The sequence below is a fragment of the Meriones unguiculatus genome, chromosome 9 (genome assembly GCF_030254825.1).
Source record: "Meriones unguiculatus strain TT.TT164.6M chromosome 9, Bangor_MerUng_6.1, whole genome shotgun sequence".
Taxonomy (NCBI): domain Eukaryota; kingdom Metazoa; phylum Chordata; class Mammalia; order Rodentia; family Muridae; genus Meriones; species Meriones unguiculatus.
This window is the reverse complement of record NC_083357.1, coordinates 92,512,563-92,527,730: the sequence shown is the minus strand read 5'-3', so window position 1 is coordinate 92,527,730 and position 15,168 is coordinate 92,512,563. Positions and strand designations below refer to the sequence as shown.

The window sequence follows — 15,168 nt, the reverse complement described above, 5'->3', positions numbered from 1 at the left end:
TAAGGCATAGATAGAGACAGAAGAGGACACCCACTAAATAGACAGGTCTCCTAGTAGAGGTAAAGGAACACCAAACCACCCACAAAAAACTTAGATCCTAATTTTACCTTGCCTACAAGATGTGCAAGGATAAATATTGAACAGAGAGAGAAGAGATTGAAGCCATTGTACACGCAATGCCTGGCCCAACCAAAGACCCACCCTATGGGAGAGTGCCAACATCTAACCCTATCAATGATACTCGGCTAAGCCTGCAAACTGGAGCCTCTCAGAGTTGTCCTTTGAGAGGCTCTTCCCAGCAATGCCTCATACTTCTTAATTTTTAATAAGAGATGGTTAATCAGACGTTCTTATTTCTGAAATTAGTGGGTTACCTGTATGTACGAAAGGTACATTTCTACTTTTCTACTGTTTCCTTCTGCATACATTATCATTTTTCATTTACCTAGGTAGGGGAAGGGTTGTTTATTCTTAATAGCATCACACCTTATCTCTTATTCCCATGATGATCTTAGCTACCAGAAGGAGACTAAACTAATTATGGTGCAGTTAGGATAATAGTATTCTCCTGTGAACAAACTGCAGTAATTACTGAGGTGTCACATTAAACATGGCATTCTAAAATCTGTGGAACATAATGAAGCCAGTCCTTGGGGGAATGGTTGTAGCATCACATGACTACATCAAGACTATTGAGAGATCTCAAATTAATGACTTAATGATGTACTTTAGAAAAGCCATGTCTTTTAATACTTCTCCCCAAAGAATGCGAGGAAAGATAATCAAATCAAGCCTGGAAATTTATGAAAGAGAAACAAGAGCAAAGGAACACTACAATGAATTTAAAAAAATGAAAAGAGAAAGGATTGGTTATTAGAAAAGTTTAATAAGATTGACAAACCTTCAACCAAATTAAACCATAGAGAGAAGATCCAAGTTAATAAAACTGGAACAAAAAAACAAAAACAAAAACAAAAAACATCACAACTGGTGCCAATAAAACTTACAAAATCATTAATCAGTACTAATTGAACTAGTAGAAAATGCCTTTGTTTTCTGATCAGCAAACTTTTTTTTTCAAATTTATGGGCAATGTTATTTTTTTAAGTAATTGTGTGAATTGGTTTTCAATAAGCGTTTTCAATTCTTCGTGAGCTTTAATATAAGAAAAGCCCTCAAGGAATATGGAGCAGTAAGTGGGAACAGGTGCAGAGATGCATTAAACCTATGTCCTATAAAGGTCAAGTGAGAGGAAGGCACAGGAGAGTGGCAGATCATAACATGCATCTGAGAACTGTTTGGCCAGATAAATGGAATTCACTGGGCAAAAGCTCCTACTCAGGGCGGTCCATGTCTCTAAATAAAGGGCCCTGTCACTTCATCTAGCCACTACAAGCACGATGTAAATATAGTGACAGAAACATACATAAAGGACACATTCATGCTGGACATTTTTAGATTTCTATAGTAGCCTGTAAAAACTGAAACCTTCATTTACTCACACTGTTTCTTCCCTGTGCTATTGGTTTTGTTCTACTCTTCAAATTCAGTGACCCGCATCTTCTTGTCAGCCTTTTATGTGTCTTTGAAGTAGGAATCGCGTCTTTATTTCCTTAGATATTGTTTTAGGTACCTCCAGTCATAACTAAGGGAGTCCAACAGATGTATCTGTGTACTTGCTATTAAGAACTTTAGAACATAGCATTCTATTACTGTTGCCTTTCTTGATATGTATGCAGCATCGTTATTTTAAAGAATGTCTAAACAAACAATGGTAACCATCCTTGGTAATAAGAGAACAAAAATACTAATTTAACAAAATATTTAGAGAGTGCATAACTGTGTATTGTTTGAGATAATTTTGACTTTATGTGCATGGGTATTTTCTTGCATTTATTTCTGTGTGTCCCCTGAATGTCTGATAGTCATGTAAGCCAGAAGAAGGCATTGCATCCCATGGAAACAGGAGTTACAGATGGCACTGAGCTACCATGGAGTGCTGGAAATTGAACCAGGGACCCCTGGAAGAGCAACTGCTGCTCTTATCCACTGTGTGACTTCTTCAATTATTTTAATTAACTTTTAATCTCTAACTTTGTTTATTTATTTATTTTAATTTTTATTAATTACATTTTATTTGCTTTTTATCCCCCCATAAGCCCCTCCCTCCTCCCTTTACAGTCCCACCCTCCCTCCCCTAAAATTCAAGTGGATGAAAGACCTCAATATAAAACCAGACACACTAAACCTGTTAGAAGAAAAAGTGGGGAAAAGCCTTAAACTCATTGGCACCAGAGACAACTTCCTGAACAGAACACCAACTGCACAGGCTATAAGAGCAACAATCAATAAATGGGGCCTCATGAAACTGAAAATCTTCTGTAAAGCAAAGGACACTGTCTTCAGAACAAAATGACTGTCTACAGATTGGGAAAGGTTCTTCACTAACCCTTTATCTGACAGAGGACTAATATCTAGTATATACAAAGAACTAAAGAAGCTAAAAAGCAGCAAACCAAGTAATCCAATTAAAAAATGGGGAACAGAGCTAAACAGAGAATTCTCTGTAGAGGAATATCGAATGGCAGAGAAGCACTTAAAGAAATGGTCAACCTCACTAGCCATCAGGGAAATGAAAATCAAAACAACCCTGAGATATCACCTTACACCCATCAGAATGGCCAAGATGAAAAACTCAAGTGACAACACATGCTGGAGAGGTTGTGGAGAAAGGGGAACCCTCCTCCATGGCTGGTGGGAATGTAAACTGGTACAACCACTCTGGAAAGCTATCTGGCGCTTTCTCAGACAATTAGGAATAGTGCTTCCTCAAGACCCAGCTATACCACTGCTAGGTATATACCCAAAGTTTGTTCAAGTACACAAAAGGGATACTTGCTCAACCATGTTTATAGCAGCTTTATTTGTAATAGCCAGAACCTGGAAACAACCCAGATGTCCATCAACAGAGGAATGGGTACAGAAATTGGGGTACAGAAATTGGGGTATTTTTACACAATGGAATACTACTCAGCAATCAAAAAGGAGGAAATCATGAAATTTGCAGGCAAATGGTGGGATCTAGAAAAGATCATTCTGAGTGAAATATCCCAGAAGGAGAAAGACAAACATGGGATATACTCACTTATATAAACCTGTAAGATATGATAAACATAATGAAATCTGTACACCTAAAAAAGAAAATCAAGAGAGCGGACATGGGGTAAGATGATCAATCCTCGTTTAGAAAGACAGATGGGATGTGCATTGAACGTATGACAGGAGTCTACTGAGCACATCTGAATGACTCTAACTAATAGTGTTTTCAAAGCAAAGACTCATGACCAAACTTTTGGCAGACTACAGGGAATCATAAGAAAGAAGGGGAGTTAGTCTGATGGGGAAAGGATAGGAGCTCCACAAGGACCAAATATATCTGGGCACAGGGTCTTTTCTGAGACAGACATTCAACCAAGGACCATGTATGGATATAACCTAGAACTTCCGCTCAGATGTAGCCTGTGGTAGCTCAATAACCAATTGGTTTCCCAAAGTGAGGGGAACAAGGACTATTTCTAACAGGAACTCAATGACTGGCTCTTTGGCCTCCCCACCCCCCAAGGGAGGAGCAGTCCTGTTAGGCCACAGAGGAGGGCTTTGCAGCCAGTCCTGAGGATACCTGATAAAACAGGATCAGATGAATGGGGAGGAGGTCCCCCCCATCAGTCGACTTAGAAAGGGGCAAGGTGGAGATGAGGGAGGGAGGGAGGGACTGGGAGGGAATGAGGTAGTGGGAAATGGCTGGGATACAGAGTTAATAAAATGTAACTGATAAGAAAAAAATAAAAAATAAATAACTCAAGAAGTTAAATAGCAACAAATCAAGTAATCGAATTAAAAAATGGGAACACAGGGAACGTCCCAGAGACCCATACTCCATTCAAGGACTATTCATGGAGATAACCTAGAACCCCTTTCGCAGATGTAGCCCATGGCAGTTCAGTGTCCAAGTGGGTTACCTAGTAATGGGAAGAGGGACTGCCTCTGACATAATTTGATTGGCCTGCTCTTTGATCACCTCCCCCTGAGGGGGGAGCAGGCCACAGAAGAGGACAATGCAGCCACTTTTGATGAGAACTGATAGACTAAGATCAGAAAGGAGAGGAGAACCTCCCCTATCAGTGGACTTGGGGAGGGGCATGCATGCAGAAAGGGAAGGGAGGGTGGGTTTGGGAGGAGGGAGGGGCTTATGGGGGGATACAAAATGAATAAAGTGTAATTAATAAAAAAAAATGGGATACAGAGCTAAACAGAGAATTCTCAATAGAGGAATATTGAATGCCCGAAAAACGCTGAAAGAATGCTCAGTGTCCTTAGTCATCAGGGAAATGCAAATCAAAATGACCCTGAGATTCACCTCATACCTATCAGAAAGGCTAAGATCAAAAGCTCATGTAACAACACAAGCTGGAGGCATTCCCACCTCCACTGCTGGTGGGAATGTAAACTTGTACAATCTTTAACTTTTAATAAACTTTTAAAAGCTGAGTAGTATTCCAAATGTTGAAATGCATGATTTTCTTCATTCATTCTTTAGTTGAGGGATATCTAGGCTGTTTCCGGTTCCCGGCTATGACAAATAAAGCTGCTATGTACATAGTTGAGAAAGTACCTTTGTTGTATGGTAGAGCATTTTTTTGGGGGGGATATATTGTTAGGAATGGTATAGCTCAGTCTTGACATAGAACCACTCTCAATTTTCTGAGAAACCACCAGAATCATTTCCAAAGTGGTTTTACAAGTTTGCACTTCCACAAACAATGGAGGAGTGTTCATCTTGCTCTACATCCTCACCTGTATGTGTTGTGGCTTGAGTTTTTTGATCCCTGGAGTCAATGGAGGTGGCCCTGGCTGAGACTCCCAGCAGCGGGGTTCAGGATCCTGAAGTCACCATCTCCTGTAGTGAGGTGGGGCTTCCAGTGGAAGGAGAGGACAACCAACCCACTCATAAAACCTTTCACCAAAATCTGTTTCACTTACAAGAAATGTAGTGATAAAGATGGAGCAGAGATTGAGGGAGTGGTAAACCAATGACTGACCTAACTTGAGACCTACCCCATGAAAGAGCTCTGACCTCTGACACTATTAATGAAACTGATATGCTTATTGACTGGGGTGTAGCATAACTTCTGAGAAATTCCGTCCAGCAGATTCAGATATCCACAGCCAATCAATGGTCTGAGTTAGGCAAGTTTTGTGGTAGGATTGAGGGAGCCAAGAGTGTCAAAGACACTACAAGAAGACCTATAAAATCAACTAACCTGGTCCCATGGTGGCTTACAGAGATTGAACCACCAATCAACAAGCATGCACTGGACCTAGACCCCCTACACATATGTAGCAGATGTGTAGTTTGGGTATCATGTGGCTTGAGTGGGTATACTCTAACAGTTGGAGTAAAGGCTCTTTTTGCCACCTTTTTGATTTGTTTCCCCTTGCTGTGCTGCCTTGTCTGTCCTCTACGAGAGAGGATGGGATTAGTCCTGCTAAGACTTGGGGTGCCAGGGTTGGTTTGCCTCCCCTTTTCTGGGAAGAACAAGAAGAAGGAATCTCAACTTAGTGAGAATACTTTACATAGAAATCAGAATGACATCAATAAATACATTGTAAGGCAACCAGAGTTTTAAAATACAGTAATAGCAAAAAGAATATCACTTTTTAATAGTCATGTGTATAATATAAATATTTTCTAGTAAATGTGTGGCTTTTTGAACATTAAGAGAAATATAAACACTAAAAATACATTACTTGTTTTGGTGGGAACTTTTGCAATAAGAATTTACTATTTATGGGTGAAAATGTGTTTGATATTTACTTTGTCATACTGCTGAAATCCTTATTCTTTTCAATTCTTAACAAATACTACAAGGCTACTCTAAATTATAAATATTTTGAAGGCATATTATTTGCCATGTAGCTATCCGTATTTATATGTGATTTCCATCCAAATTCTATGGGTCCTATACCTTTTAAGAGTGAAGATTAACAGCTATAATGATTCTAGTATTTTTTTCAATCTTATTCAGGTAGTAAAAATAAACTGAGACCGAAACTCAGGCAACAGTCACATAAACTAGAGCTCCTTATCACAATTATATTCTCCATTTTGTCCTATCTTTATCACCATGATTGTGATTACCAGTGCCTAAGATAGCTAAATAATCATAATATATACAATGTTTCAGTATTTTCCACTTATTATCTATATACTTTTGTCCAGTGTAGATTATATAAAGTCTACCACAAATACTTAGCATATTAATATTTTATTGTATATAGTTTTATTTTTTGAGGTTTCATAAATGAGTACTGTATTTACATCATTTTCACTCATCATTTACAACTTACCTTGTGTTCCTTACACCTTCTCATGGTCAAGATATCTTTTCCTTGAATTACTACTTTTACATACTCAGGAATTACATAAAAACACAAACTGGAAACCATAGTAAAGGACACTCATTCTGCATCCTCTTCGGCAGGGATTTCTGAGCCCAGAGGAAAGGCATTTCATGAAGACATTCTTTTTTTTATTTTTTTATTTTACTATTATTTTTTTATCAGTTATATTTTATTAACTCTGTATCCCAGCCGTGTCCCGATCCCTCATTCCCTCCCAGTGCCTCCCTCCCTCCCTCATCTCCACCGTGCCCCTTTCCAAGTCCACTGATGGGGGACCTCCTCCCCATTCATCTGATCCTGTTTTATCAGGTATCTTCAGGACTGGCTGCAAAGCCCTCCTCTGTGGCCTAACAGGACTGCTCCTCCCTTGGGGGGTGGGGAGGCCAAAGAGCCAGTCATTGAGTTCCTGTTAGAAATAGTCCTTGTTCCCCTCACTTTGGGAAACCAATTGGTTACTGAGCTACCACAGGCTACATCTGAGTGGAGGTTCTAGGTTATATCCATACATGGTCCTTGGTTGAATGTCAGTCTTTGCTTTGAAAACACTGTTAGAGTCTTTCAGATGCGCTCAGTAGACTCCTGTCATACGTTCAATGCACATCCCATCTGTCTTTCTAAATGAGGATTGATCATCTTACCCCATGTCCGCTCAATTGATTTTCTTTTTTAGGTGTATAGATTTCATTATGTTTATCATATCTTATAGGCCTATATAAGTGAGTATATCCCATGTTTGTCTTTCTCCTGGGATATTTCACTCAGAATGATCTTTTCTAGATCCCACCATTTGCCTGCAAATTTCATGATTTCCTCCTTTTTGATTGCTGAGTAGTATTCCATTGTGTAAAAATACCATAATTTCTGTACCCATTCCTCCGTTGATGGACATCTGGTTGTTTCCAGGTTCTGGCTATTACAAATAAAGCTGCTATAAACATGGTTGAGCAAGTATCCCTTTTGTGTACTTGAACGAACTTTGGGTATATACCTAGCAGTAGTATAGCTGGGTCTTGAGGAAGTACTATTCCTAATTGTCTTAGAAAGCACCAGATAGATTTCCAGAGTGGTTGTACCAGTTTACATTCCCACCAGCAGTGGAGGAGGGTTCCCCTTTCTCCACAACCTCTCCAGCATGTGTTATTGCTTGAGTTTTTCATCTTGGCCATTCTGATGGGTGTAAGGTGATATCTCAGGGTCGTTTTGATTTGCATTTCCCTGATGGCTAATGAGGATGAGCATTTCTTTAAGTGTTTTTCTGCCATTCGATATTCCTCTGTCGAGAATTCTCTGTTTAGCTCTGTTCCCCATTTTTTAATTGGATTACTTGGTTTGCTGCTTTTCAGCTTCTTTAGTTCTTTGTATATACTGGATATTAGTCCTCTGTCAGATAAAGGGTTAGTGAAGATTCTTTCCCAATCTGTAGGCAGTCGTTTTGTTTTGATGACGGTATCCTTTGCTTTACAGAAACTTTTCAGTTTCATGAGGTCCCATTTATTGATTGTTGCTCTTAGAGCCTGTGCTGTTGGTGTTCTGTTCAGGAAGTTGTCTCCTGTGCCAATGAGTTCTAGGCTGTTCCCCACTTTTTTTCCAATTGATTTAAGGTATCTGGTTTTATGTTGAGGTCCTTGATGCACTTTGACTTTAGTTTTGTGCAGGGTGATAAATATGGATCTATTTTCATTTTTCTGCATGTAGACATCCAGTTGGTCCAGCACCATTTGTTGAAGATGCTGTCTTTTTTCCATTGAATGGATTTGGCTTCTTTGTGAAATATCGAGTATTCATAGGTGTGTGGATTTATTTCTGGGTCTTCTATGCGGTTTCATGGAGACATTCTTTAAGAGAGGATTAAGTGGAAAGGGAGAGAGGATAAGGCTATGATGAAGAAAATACATGAGAGTCAGGTAATATTAAGGGCCTCCTGAGAGGTAGTAGGAAAACTTAATACAGTAGAAACTTCCTAAAATATAGACATATATCAAGACAATCAAGATAAATATTCTAATAATTATTAGAGAAAATGAATGTATAATGTTTAATTATTTAATGATCTATCTAAATTTTTAAATTTATATTAACTATTTTACTGTTTTATATCATTTTTATATTCCATTTCAATCATAATTATTAAAGAAACTATTTCAAATTTTAAGTAAAATTCTATCATAATACATGTAATAAACATTATTAAATGTAGCTTCAAAGTTATGAGTCTTAGAATGTCATAAGTAGTATGAGAGAATAATGAGGTCTCAGTGTTTTCAGCAGCAGGTTGATATTATTATATTTGAATCATTAATTTATATTATATATTAAAAGATGGATTTTTTTTCAAGACAGGGTTTCACTGTGTGGCTTGGCTGTGCTGTACTCACTTTGTAGACCAGGATGGCCTCGAGCTCACATCGATCCAATTGCATCTCCTCCCTGAGTGCTGGGATCAAAGGTGTGTGCCTCCACACCTGGCTATGTCTAAAAATTCTTAAATAAGATGTTTTATTTGATTAACCTAGCTTTTCTCTTTGTTGTGTTTAAGTCCAAAGGAAATTTCACTCTGCCAAATTAGGGGGCATTCCCTTTTACCAAAAAATGCCACTTTCTCATCACTGTCAGAAGGCACAGATTGTGAGGCCTGTTAGCTCATATAACAAAGCTCCTGCTGGCCCCCATACCCTTGTAGGTAGTTGTGACCTATGGCTTTTCTCAGGCCTTCTAATCTGGGCCCCTACCCTAAACTTTGCCAGCTCATTGACTTCTCTCTGCCAGCTTTTCATTCCCATATTCCCATGCCAAAATGTTTCCTTTTGGATTCCTCATTCGACCCCTACTCCCTTGGTCTCCTTTGCCTTTCCTTTCTTTGTCTTCCTCTCTTACCCTGCCCTTCTCTCCCCTTACTGATGCATCCAATCTGGTAACCATGTTCAGTCTGCTATTTTCTTTCTCTAATCTGAAATTTTCCAGTCTGACTGTCCGTCCATCCTACCTACAGTAAAATCCTTTCCCTTTTCAGTAGTCATTGTGGTTGGATAGCAAGAGAGTAATGGGGAGAGACAGACTGACATCTTGTTCATCGTTTTCGACTGGTGCCATGAAGGCCATAAACTTGAAAGGACGCAAGCCGAAGTATACAGGAGTGTTTGGAGGGTGGGTAGGGAAGGGGGAAAATGATGTACTTGTATTATAATGTCAAATGATAAATCATTTTAAAACACACACACACACATACATAAATCCTTTCCCTCAACCGCATTTAGAGTGTTTGTTTATACAATGTGTTCTAAGTTTATACAATTATATTGTGAAATTTTATATGTTTGAGGAAGCTCATGTGTGCATATACATATATACTTTTTATGAATTCCTATTATATGTTATGTGTGAATGTTTCTAGGATGGTATAAACACATGGTTAATAATAATGTAACTGAAAGTCACATAATTTAACTTTGGTCTCAATACAGCAGTTGGGTCTGAAAAAGGCTTCAATGGATAACTTTTAAAAGCAGATTCAATCACATAAATCATAGTCTTGTGATGATCAGAAAAGAAATCAAGTAGTCAGGTCTTGGGGTGCAAAATTTCAAAAACAAAAGAAGTTAATGAATACATTTATTTCTGCTTTTTCCGTGCATTACAGCAGGTGACTGAGAGAGTTATAAAAGAGTCTGGGGATACAACCCCAGAGGAGACAGCTGCTCCACAAAAAAAACTTACAGGGCCAACAAATCTGTGTCTACAGGGGCCCATGAAGACTGATTCACCAACCAAAGATCATGCATGGAGAATACATAGACCACCTGTTCAGGTGCAGCCTATGGGCCGCTACTTAGTCTCCATGTGGGTTGCCTAGCAAGGGTAGCAGGGGCTGTCTCTGGCATGGACTCCATTGCCTGCTCCTTTTTCACTTCCCCCTTGCAGGGAGGCCTTACAAGGCCACAAAGGAAGAGGATACAAACAGTACTCATGATACTTGATAGGACCGGGAAAGTTAGTAGGAGAGGAGGGCTCCTCCTTTCTGAGAACTAGGGCAGGGGATGTAAGAGGGAGAGAAGGTGGAACCAGGAAGAGAAAAGGGAAGGGGCTATATTGGGATGTAAACAGAATAAATTTAAAAAAAATAATAAAATTTTTGGTCCTTGTGGAACTTCTGTCTTCTTCAGGTCATCTTAACTCCACCCCACCCCACCCCCGTTTTTTGATTCGCTGCACTCTGCCACTCTGCCGAAGGTTTGGTTATGAGTCTTTTTTTTTTTTTTTTTTTTTTTTCAATGCAGTTTATTCAGGAACATTGAACAATCCTCGGACCCCGGGGAAAGCCAGCCCACAGCTTAAATAGCCTCTGGGTAGCCAACCCAGGCGTGCCACGGGGGCAATGCAGATAGGTCCACATACATGGAAGCAAGCCAGATCCTCGGCCTTAGCCAAATGTGGAGTTGTTCGTGACAGAGAGCACTCACCATCGGGAAGGTGGAAGGCGGAAACCAGCTCCATCTTTAAGGCATAGCATTCCGCAGCTCTCTACAGTTCCCCCTTTTTGTTTTAGACTCACCGCTTTGATACACTGCTAGGTAGAGTCTCTCAGAGGCCCTCTGCGGTAGACTCCTGTCCTCTTACTTGTTTGCTCCTACATCCAATGTCCATCCCATTTGTCTTTCTAAGTGAGGATTGATCTTAGTACCCTGTTTCTCCAACCAAGGACCATGTATAGATGCAACCTAGAGTCTCTGCTCAGATGTAGCCCTTGGTTGCTCAGTATCCAAGCAGGTACCCTAATAAGGGGAACAGGGACTATTTCTGACATGAACTCAATGGCGTGCTCCTTGACCCTCCCCCCAGGGAGGAGCATCCCTGCTAGACCACTGAGGAGGACTTTGCAGCCAGTCCTGAAGACACCTGATTAACCACTATCAGATGGAAAGGGAGGAGGTTCTCCCCTATCAGTGGACTTGGAAAGGGGCAGGAAGGAGATGAGGGTAGGAGGGTGGGATTGGGAGGGAGAGAGGGAGAGGGATACAGCAGGGACACAAAGTTAACAAACTGTAACTAATATTAAAAAAATAAAAATTATTATATAAAAATTATTATATAAAAATTATTATATAAAAATAATAATAATAAAAATTTTAAAATAAAAGACAGACTCTTCTGAGGAATTCTTTTTTATCAATTTTAATTTTTGTTACTTGTTTTCAGTTTATTCATTATATATACCAATTGAAGCCTTCGTCATCAACTTCCTTCAATCCCATCCTCCCTCCCTCTTTCCCCCATACCCTTCCCCTAATCCACTGAAAGGGGGAGTTCTTCTCCTCTGCCTTCTGCCCTTAACTTTTGAAGTCTCATCAGAACTGCCTGGATCCTCTTCCTCTGTGGCTTAACAAGGCCACATCACCTGAAGCAGGTGATCAAAAAGCAGGCAACTGAGTTCATGATAGAGACAGCTCCTCCTCCCCTCACTCAGATATCCACATGGGGACTAAGCTGCCAATCAGCTACATCTGAGTAGGGGGCCTAACTCCTCTCCATGCATGGTCCTTGGTTGGTGCATCAAGACTCCCAGGGATCAGAACCTTTAGCTTTGTTGGTCTCCTTTTGGGGATTCTGCCCCCTCCATGTCCTTTTATCCCCATCCCCTTCTTCTTACATAAGACTCCCTGTGCTCTGCACAAAGTTTGGGTGGGAGTCTCAGCATCTGCTTCGATCCCCTGTTGGTTGGAGCCTTTCAGAGCACCCTCTATAGTAGGCTCCCATAATGTTTCTGCCCTTCTACCACTTCTGGTATCTATCCTGTTTGCCATTTTGAATGAGACTTAGGCATCGTCCCTACGGTCCTCCTTAGTGTTAACTATCTTCTTTACATCTGTACATGTATATCCTATATTATACGGCTAATATCCACTTATAATTGACTGTATACCATGCCTGTCTTTCTGTTTCTAGGTTGCTTCACTCAGAATGATCTTTTCTAGTTCCATCCATTTGCCTGCAAATTTCATTATTTTCTCATTTTTAAATAGCTGAGAACTATTCCATTGTTCTACTGGGGAATTCTTATATTATCATCAGTGTGTCAGGATACAAGACCAACATGCAAAACTTAGCAGCTCTTTTATATACTAACATGATGGCAGTAAAAAAATTCAGAAAAAGTCATTTTTAGGATAATGTGGTACTTCAAAAAATGTTTGTCTAGGAAAAATAAGAGTCTGATAAAGTACTTGAAAGACTTCAACAATGAAATCTTTAATACACTGAAAAAATTGGAGGAGACAAAAGACCCATCCCCATGATCAGAGATTAGAATAATATTATGGAAATGGCTGTATTATCAAAAATGCTTCGTAGTTCCAAAGCAATGCTCATCAAATTTGAATCACATTCTCCACAGAAATATCAGATACAATACCAAGTTTCATATAGAAATATATAAAACCTCAAATAGCCCAATCAATCCTAGACAGAAAAGATGAGGCAAATATTATGAATATTAGGTACCAAACACTAGTATAGAATTCTTTCTTAGTTTTAGTTCATGTATCTTAGAATAAAAGCACAGCGTGAAGCTTAACTTCCTAACATTTTCCCCTGTACAGTGTGATGTTAACTAAAAGCACATTGTTTTGTTTTTCTCTCTAATGTTTTAGGGGTGACTGTGCTTGAAGGGCCTATTTACGCGGTGGGGGGCCATGATGGCTGGAGCTACCTGAACACAGTGGAGAGGTGGGATCCCCAAAGCCAGCAGTGGACATATGTAGCCAGCATGTCCATTGCTCGGAGCACTGTTGGAGTAGCAGCCCTGAATGGCAAGTGAGTAGATTTTTCTGTCATGCTTCAATAGGTTACGACAAAATTAATTGAGTGTCAGTATTTAAGAATATTGTTTTAAATAAAGGCATGTTTATTTCTGATATAAAATGAACTAAAATGTTTTTATATTAATTGCTAATCCAAGATGTATTGAGTATATGCTATGAGAATATTTCTAAACTTTGAGTAAAATATTTAAGTTGCTTCAAAATTTACTAAAGGTTTTATGTCTTTTGTGATTTCCCTCTATTATTGTACCAATTTGTCCACTTTTCAAGCTGTCTTCCCATCACACTTAAGTTATAAATTTTCAAAATAAATAATTTTTATTAAAAAAAGATTTATACAATATATTTTGGTCATAGTTTCACTTTCACTGACTCCTATTAGATCTTTCCTACCTCTCTAGCCATCATGCTAGCTTGCTCTCCAACAATAAGAAAAAAAGAAAACACAGTGAAAATCAAAGTAAAACCAAACAGAAAAAAAGACCAAAAAATTCCAAAACACATAAATAAGTCCTCATTAAATAAAATAAAACAAACATGGAATTTCTTATGTGTTGGTTTTGAAATATGCAGTATCACACCATTAGAAAAGTCTGATTTTCCCGATTCCTACCAAGTATCAATTGCAAATAGCTTCTTGATTAGAAGCCGTACTTTACATCCACTTTCTCTTTCTACAGCTGGGATTTTGACTGTTTTGAGACTCTGAGGTCTTGTGGATGCTGTCACGCTCTCTGTGGGTTCATACGTGCATCAGACCCATTGGTGTGGAAGGCACTGCTTGCTTAGAATCATCTACCACCTTTGACTTCTATTTTCTTTTCATCTCATATTTTACAAAGATGCCTGAGACTTAAAGTATCCCATTTAGGACTGAGTATGCTGAAGCCAGTCATTTCCCTGCACACTGTCAAGTTGTAGGTCTCTGTGTCAATTTCTACATACTGACAGAGGAAAATTCTTGGAGGAGGTTTCATGATATATTCACAGGTATAGCAGTATGTGATTGTGTCATTTTATTGCTGTTAGTTTAATAAAATATTATTAATAATTTTCTCCACAACCTGTCTAGTCAAGTTTTTGGCCACTTAAAAGTGCTAGGTATGATCTCATTTTATGGAGTTGGTCTTAAATCCAGTCAAACGTGGTTTGGTAGTCCCATACCATTTGTACCAGAAATGAACCAGTAAACCTTGCAGACAGGTAGCTTTTCCACTTCACAGTTTTTGTGGCTAAGCGACACTGATAATTACCTTTCTCTTGTGATAGCCTGTGAAAAACCTTCCCACACCATGAATGCAGTAAGCCGAATTGTCTAGTTGAACTCCAGCTCAATTTCTTCGTGTCAAATGACATAAAATACCTTATGAATATAGATGGAAATAGTCTCAGTAAAAACCTTGTAAACTGAATTCAGGAAACAACAAAACAGGATGGATTTTATCCATCTTTGTCAACTGGGCTTTATCCCAGAGATACAGGGATGAGTCAACATACAAAAATCAATAAACCTTATCCATCACATGAACAGGCTGGTAGACAGAATCCGCATTATCATCCAATTAGATGCAGAAACTATATTTGACAATATCCAACTTATCTTGATGATAAAATTCTGGGAGAGAGTAAGGATAGAGGAAACATACCTCAGAATAGCAAAGGCATTTACAGTCAGCCCACAGCCACTGGAGAGAAAATGCACAGCACTTCCACTAAAACGAGGAAAAATAAAAGGTTGTCCAATTTCTCCACGCCTATTCAACAAACTTCTTCTTTGTCCAAAATTGATAAACATAAGTGCTTTTATGAACAAATTATATGCACCTAGAACTTTGTGAGTTTTTATGAAGTAATTTAAAATTTGGATATTACTGTGTTTATGCATCTTGGC

The 15,168-nt window shown here is 39.0% G+C and overlaps 1 protein-coding gene across 2 annotated transcripts in view; it reads left to right on the top strand.

Annotated features, from left to right (window-relative positions):
* The window catches only part of Klhl1 (kelch like family member 1), a 416,934-nt gene that overhangs the window by 366,214 nt on the left and 35,552 nt on the right, over positions 1-15,168 (top strand). For both annotated transcript variants that reach the window (XM_060391518.1, XM_060391519.1), the window contains one exon: positions 13,107-13,269. In XM_060391518.1, the coding sequence (XP_060247501.1) occupies positions 13,107-13,269 (163 nt within the window). The remainder of the gene's footprint in view (positions 1-13,106; positions 13,270-15,168) is intronic.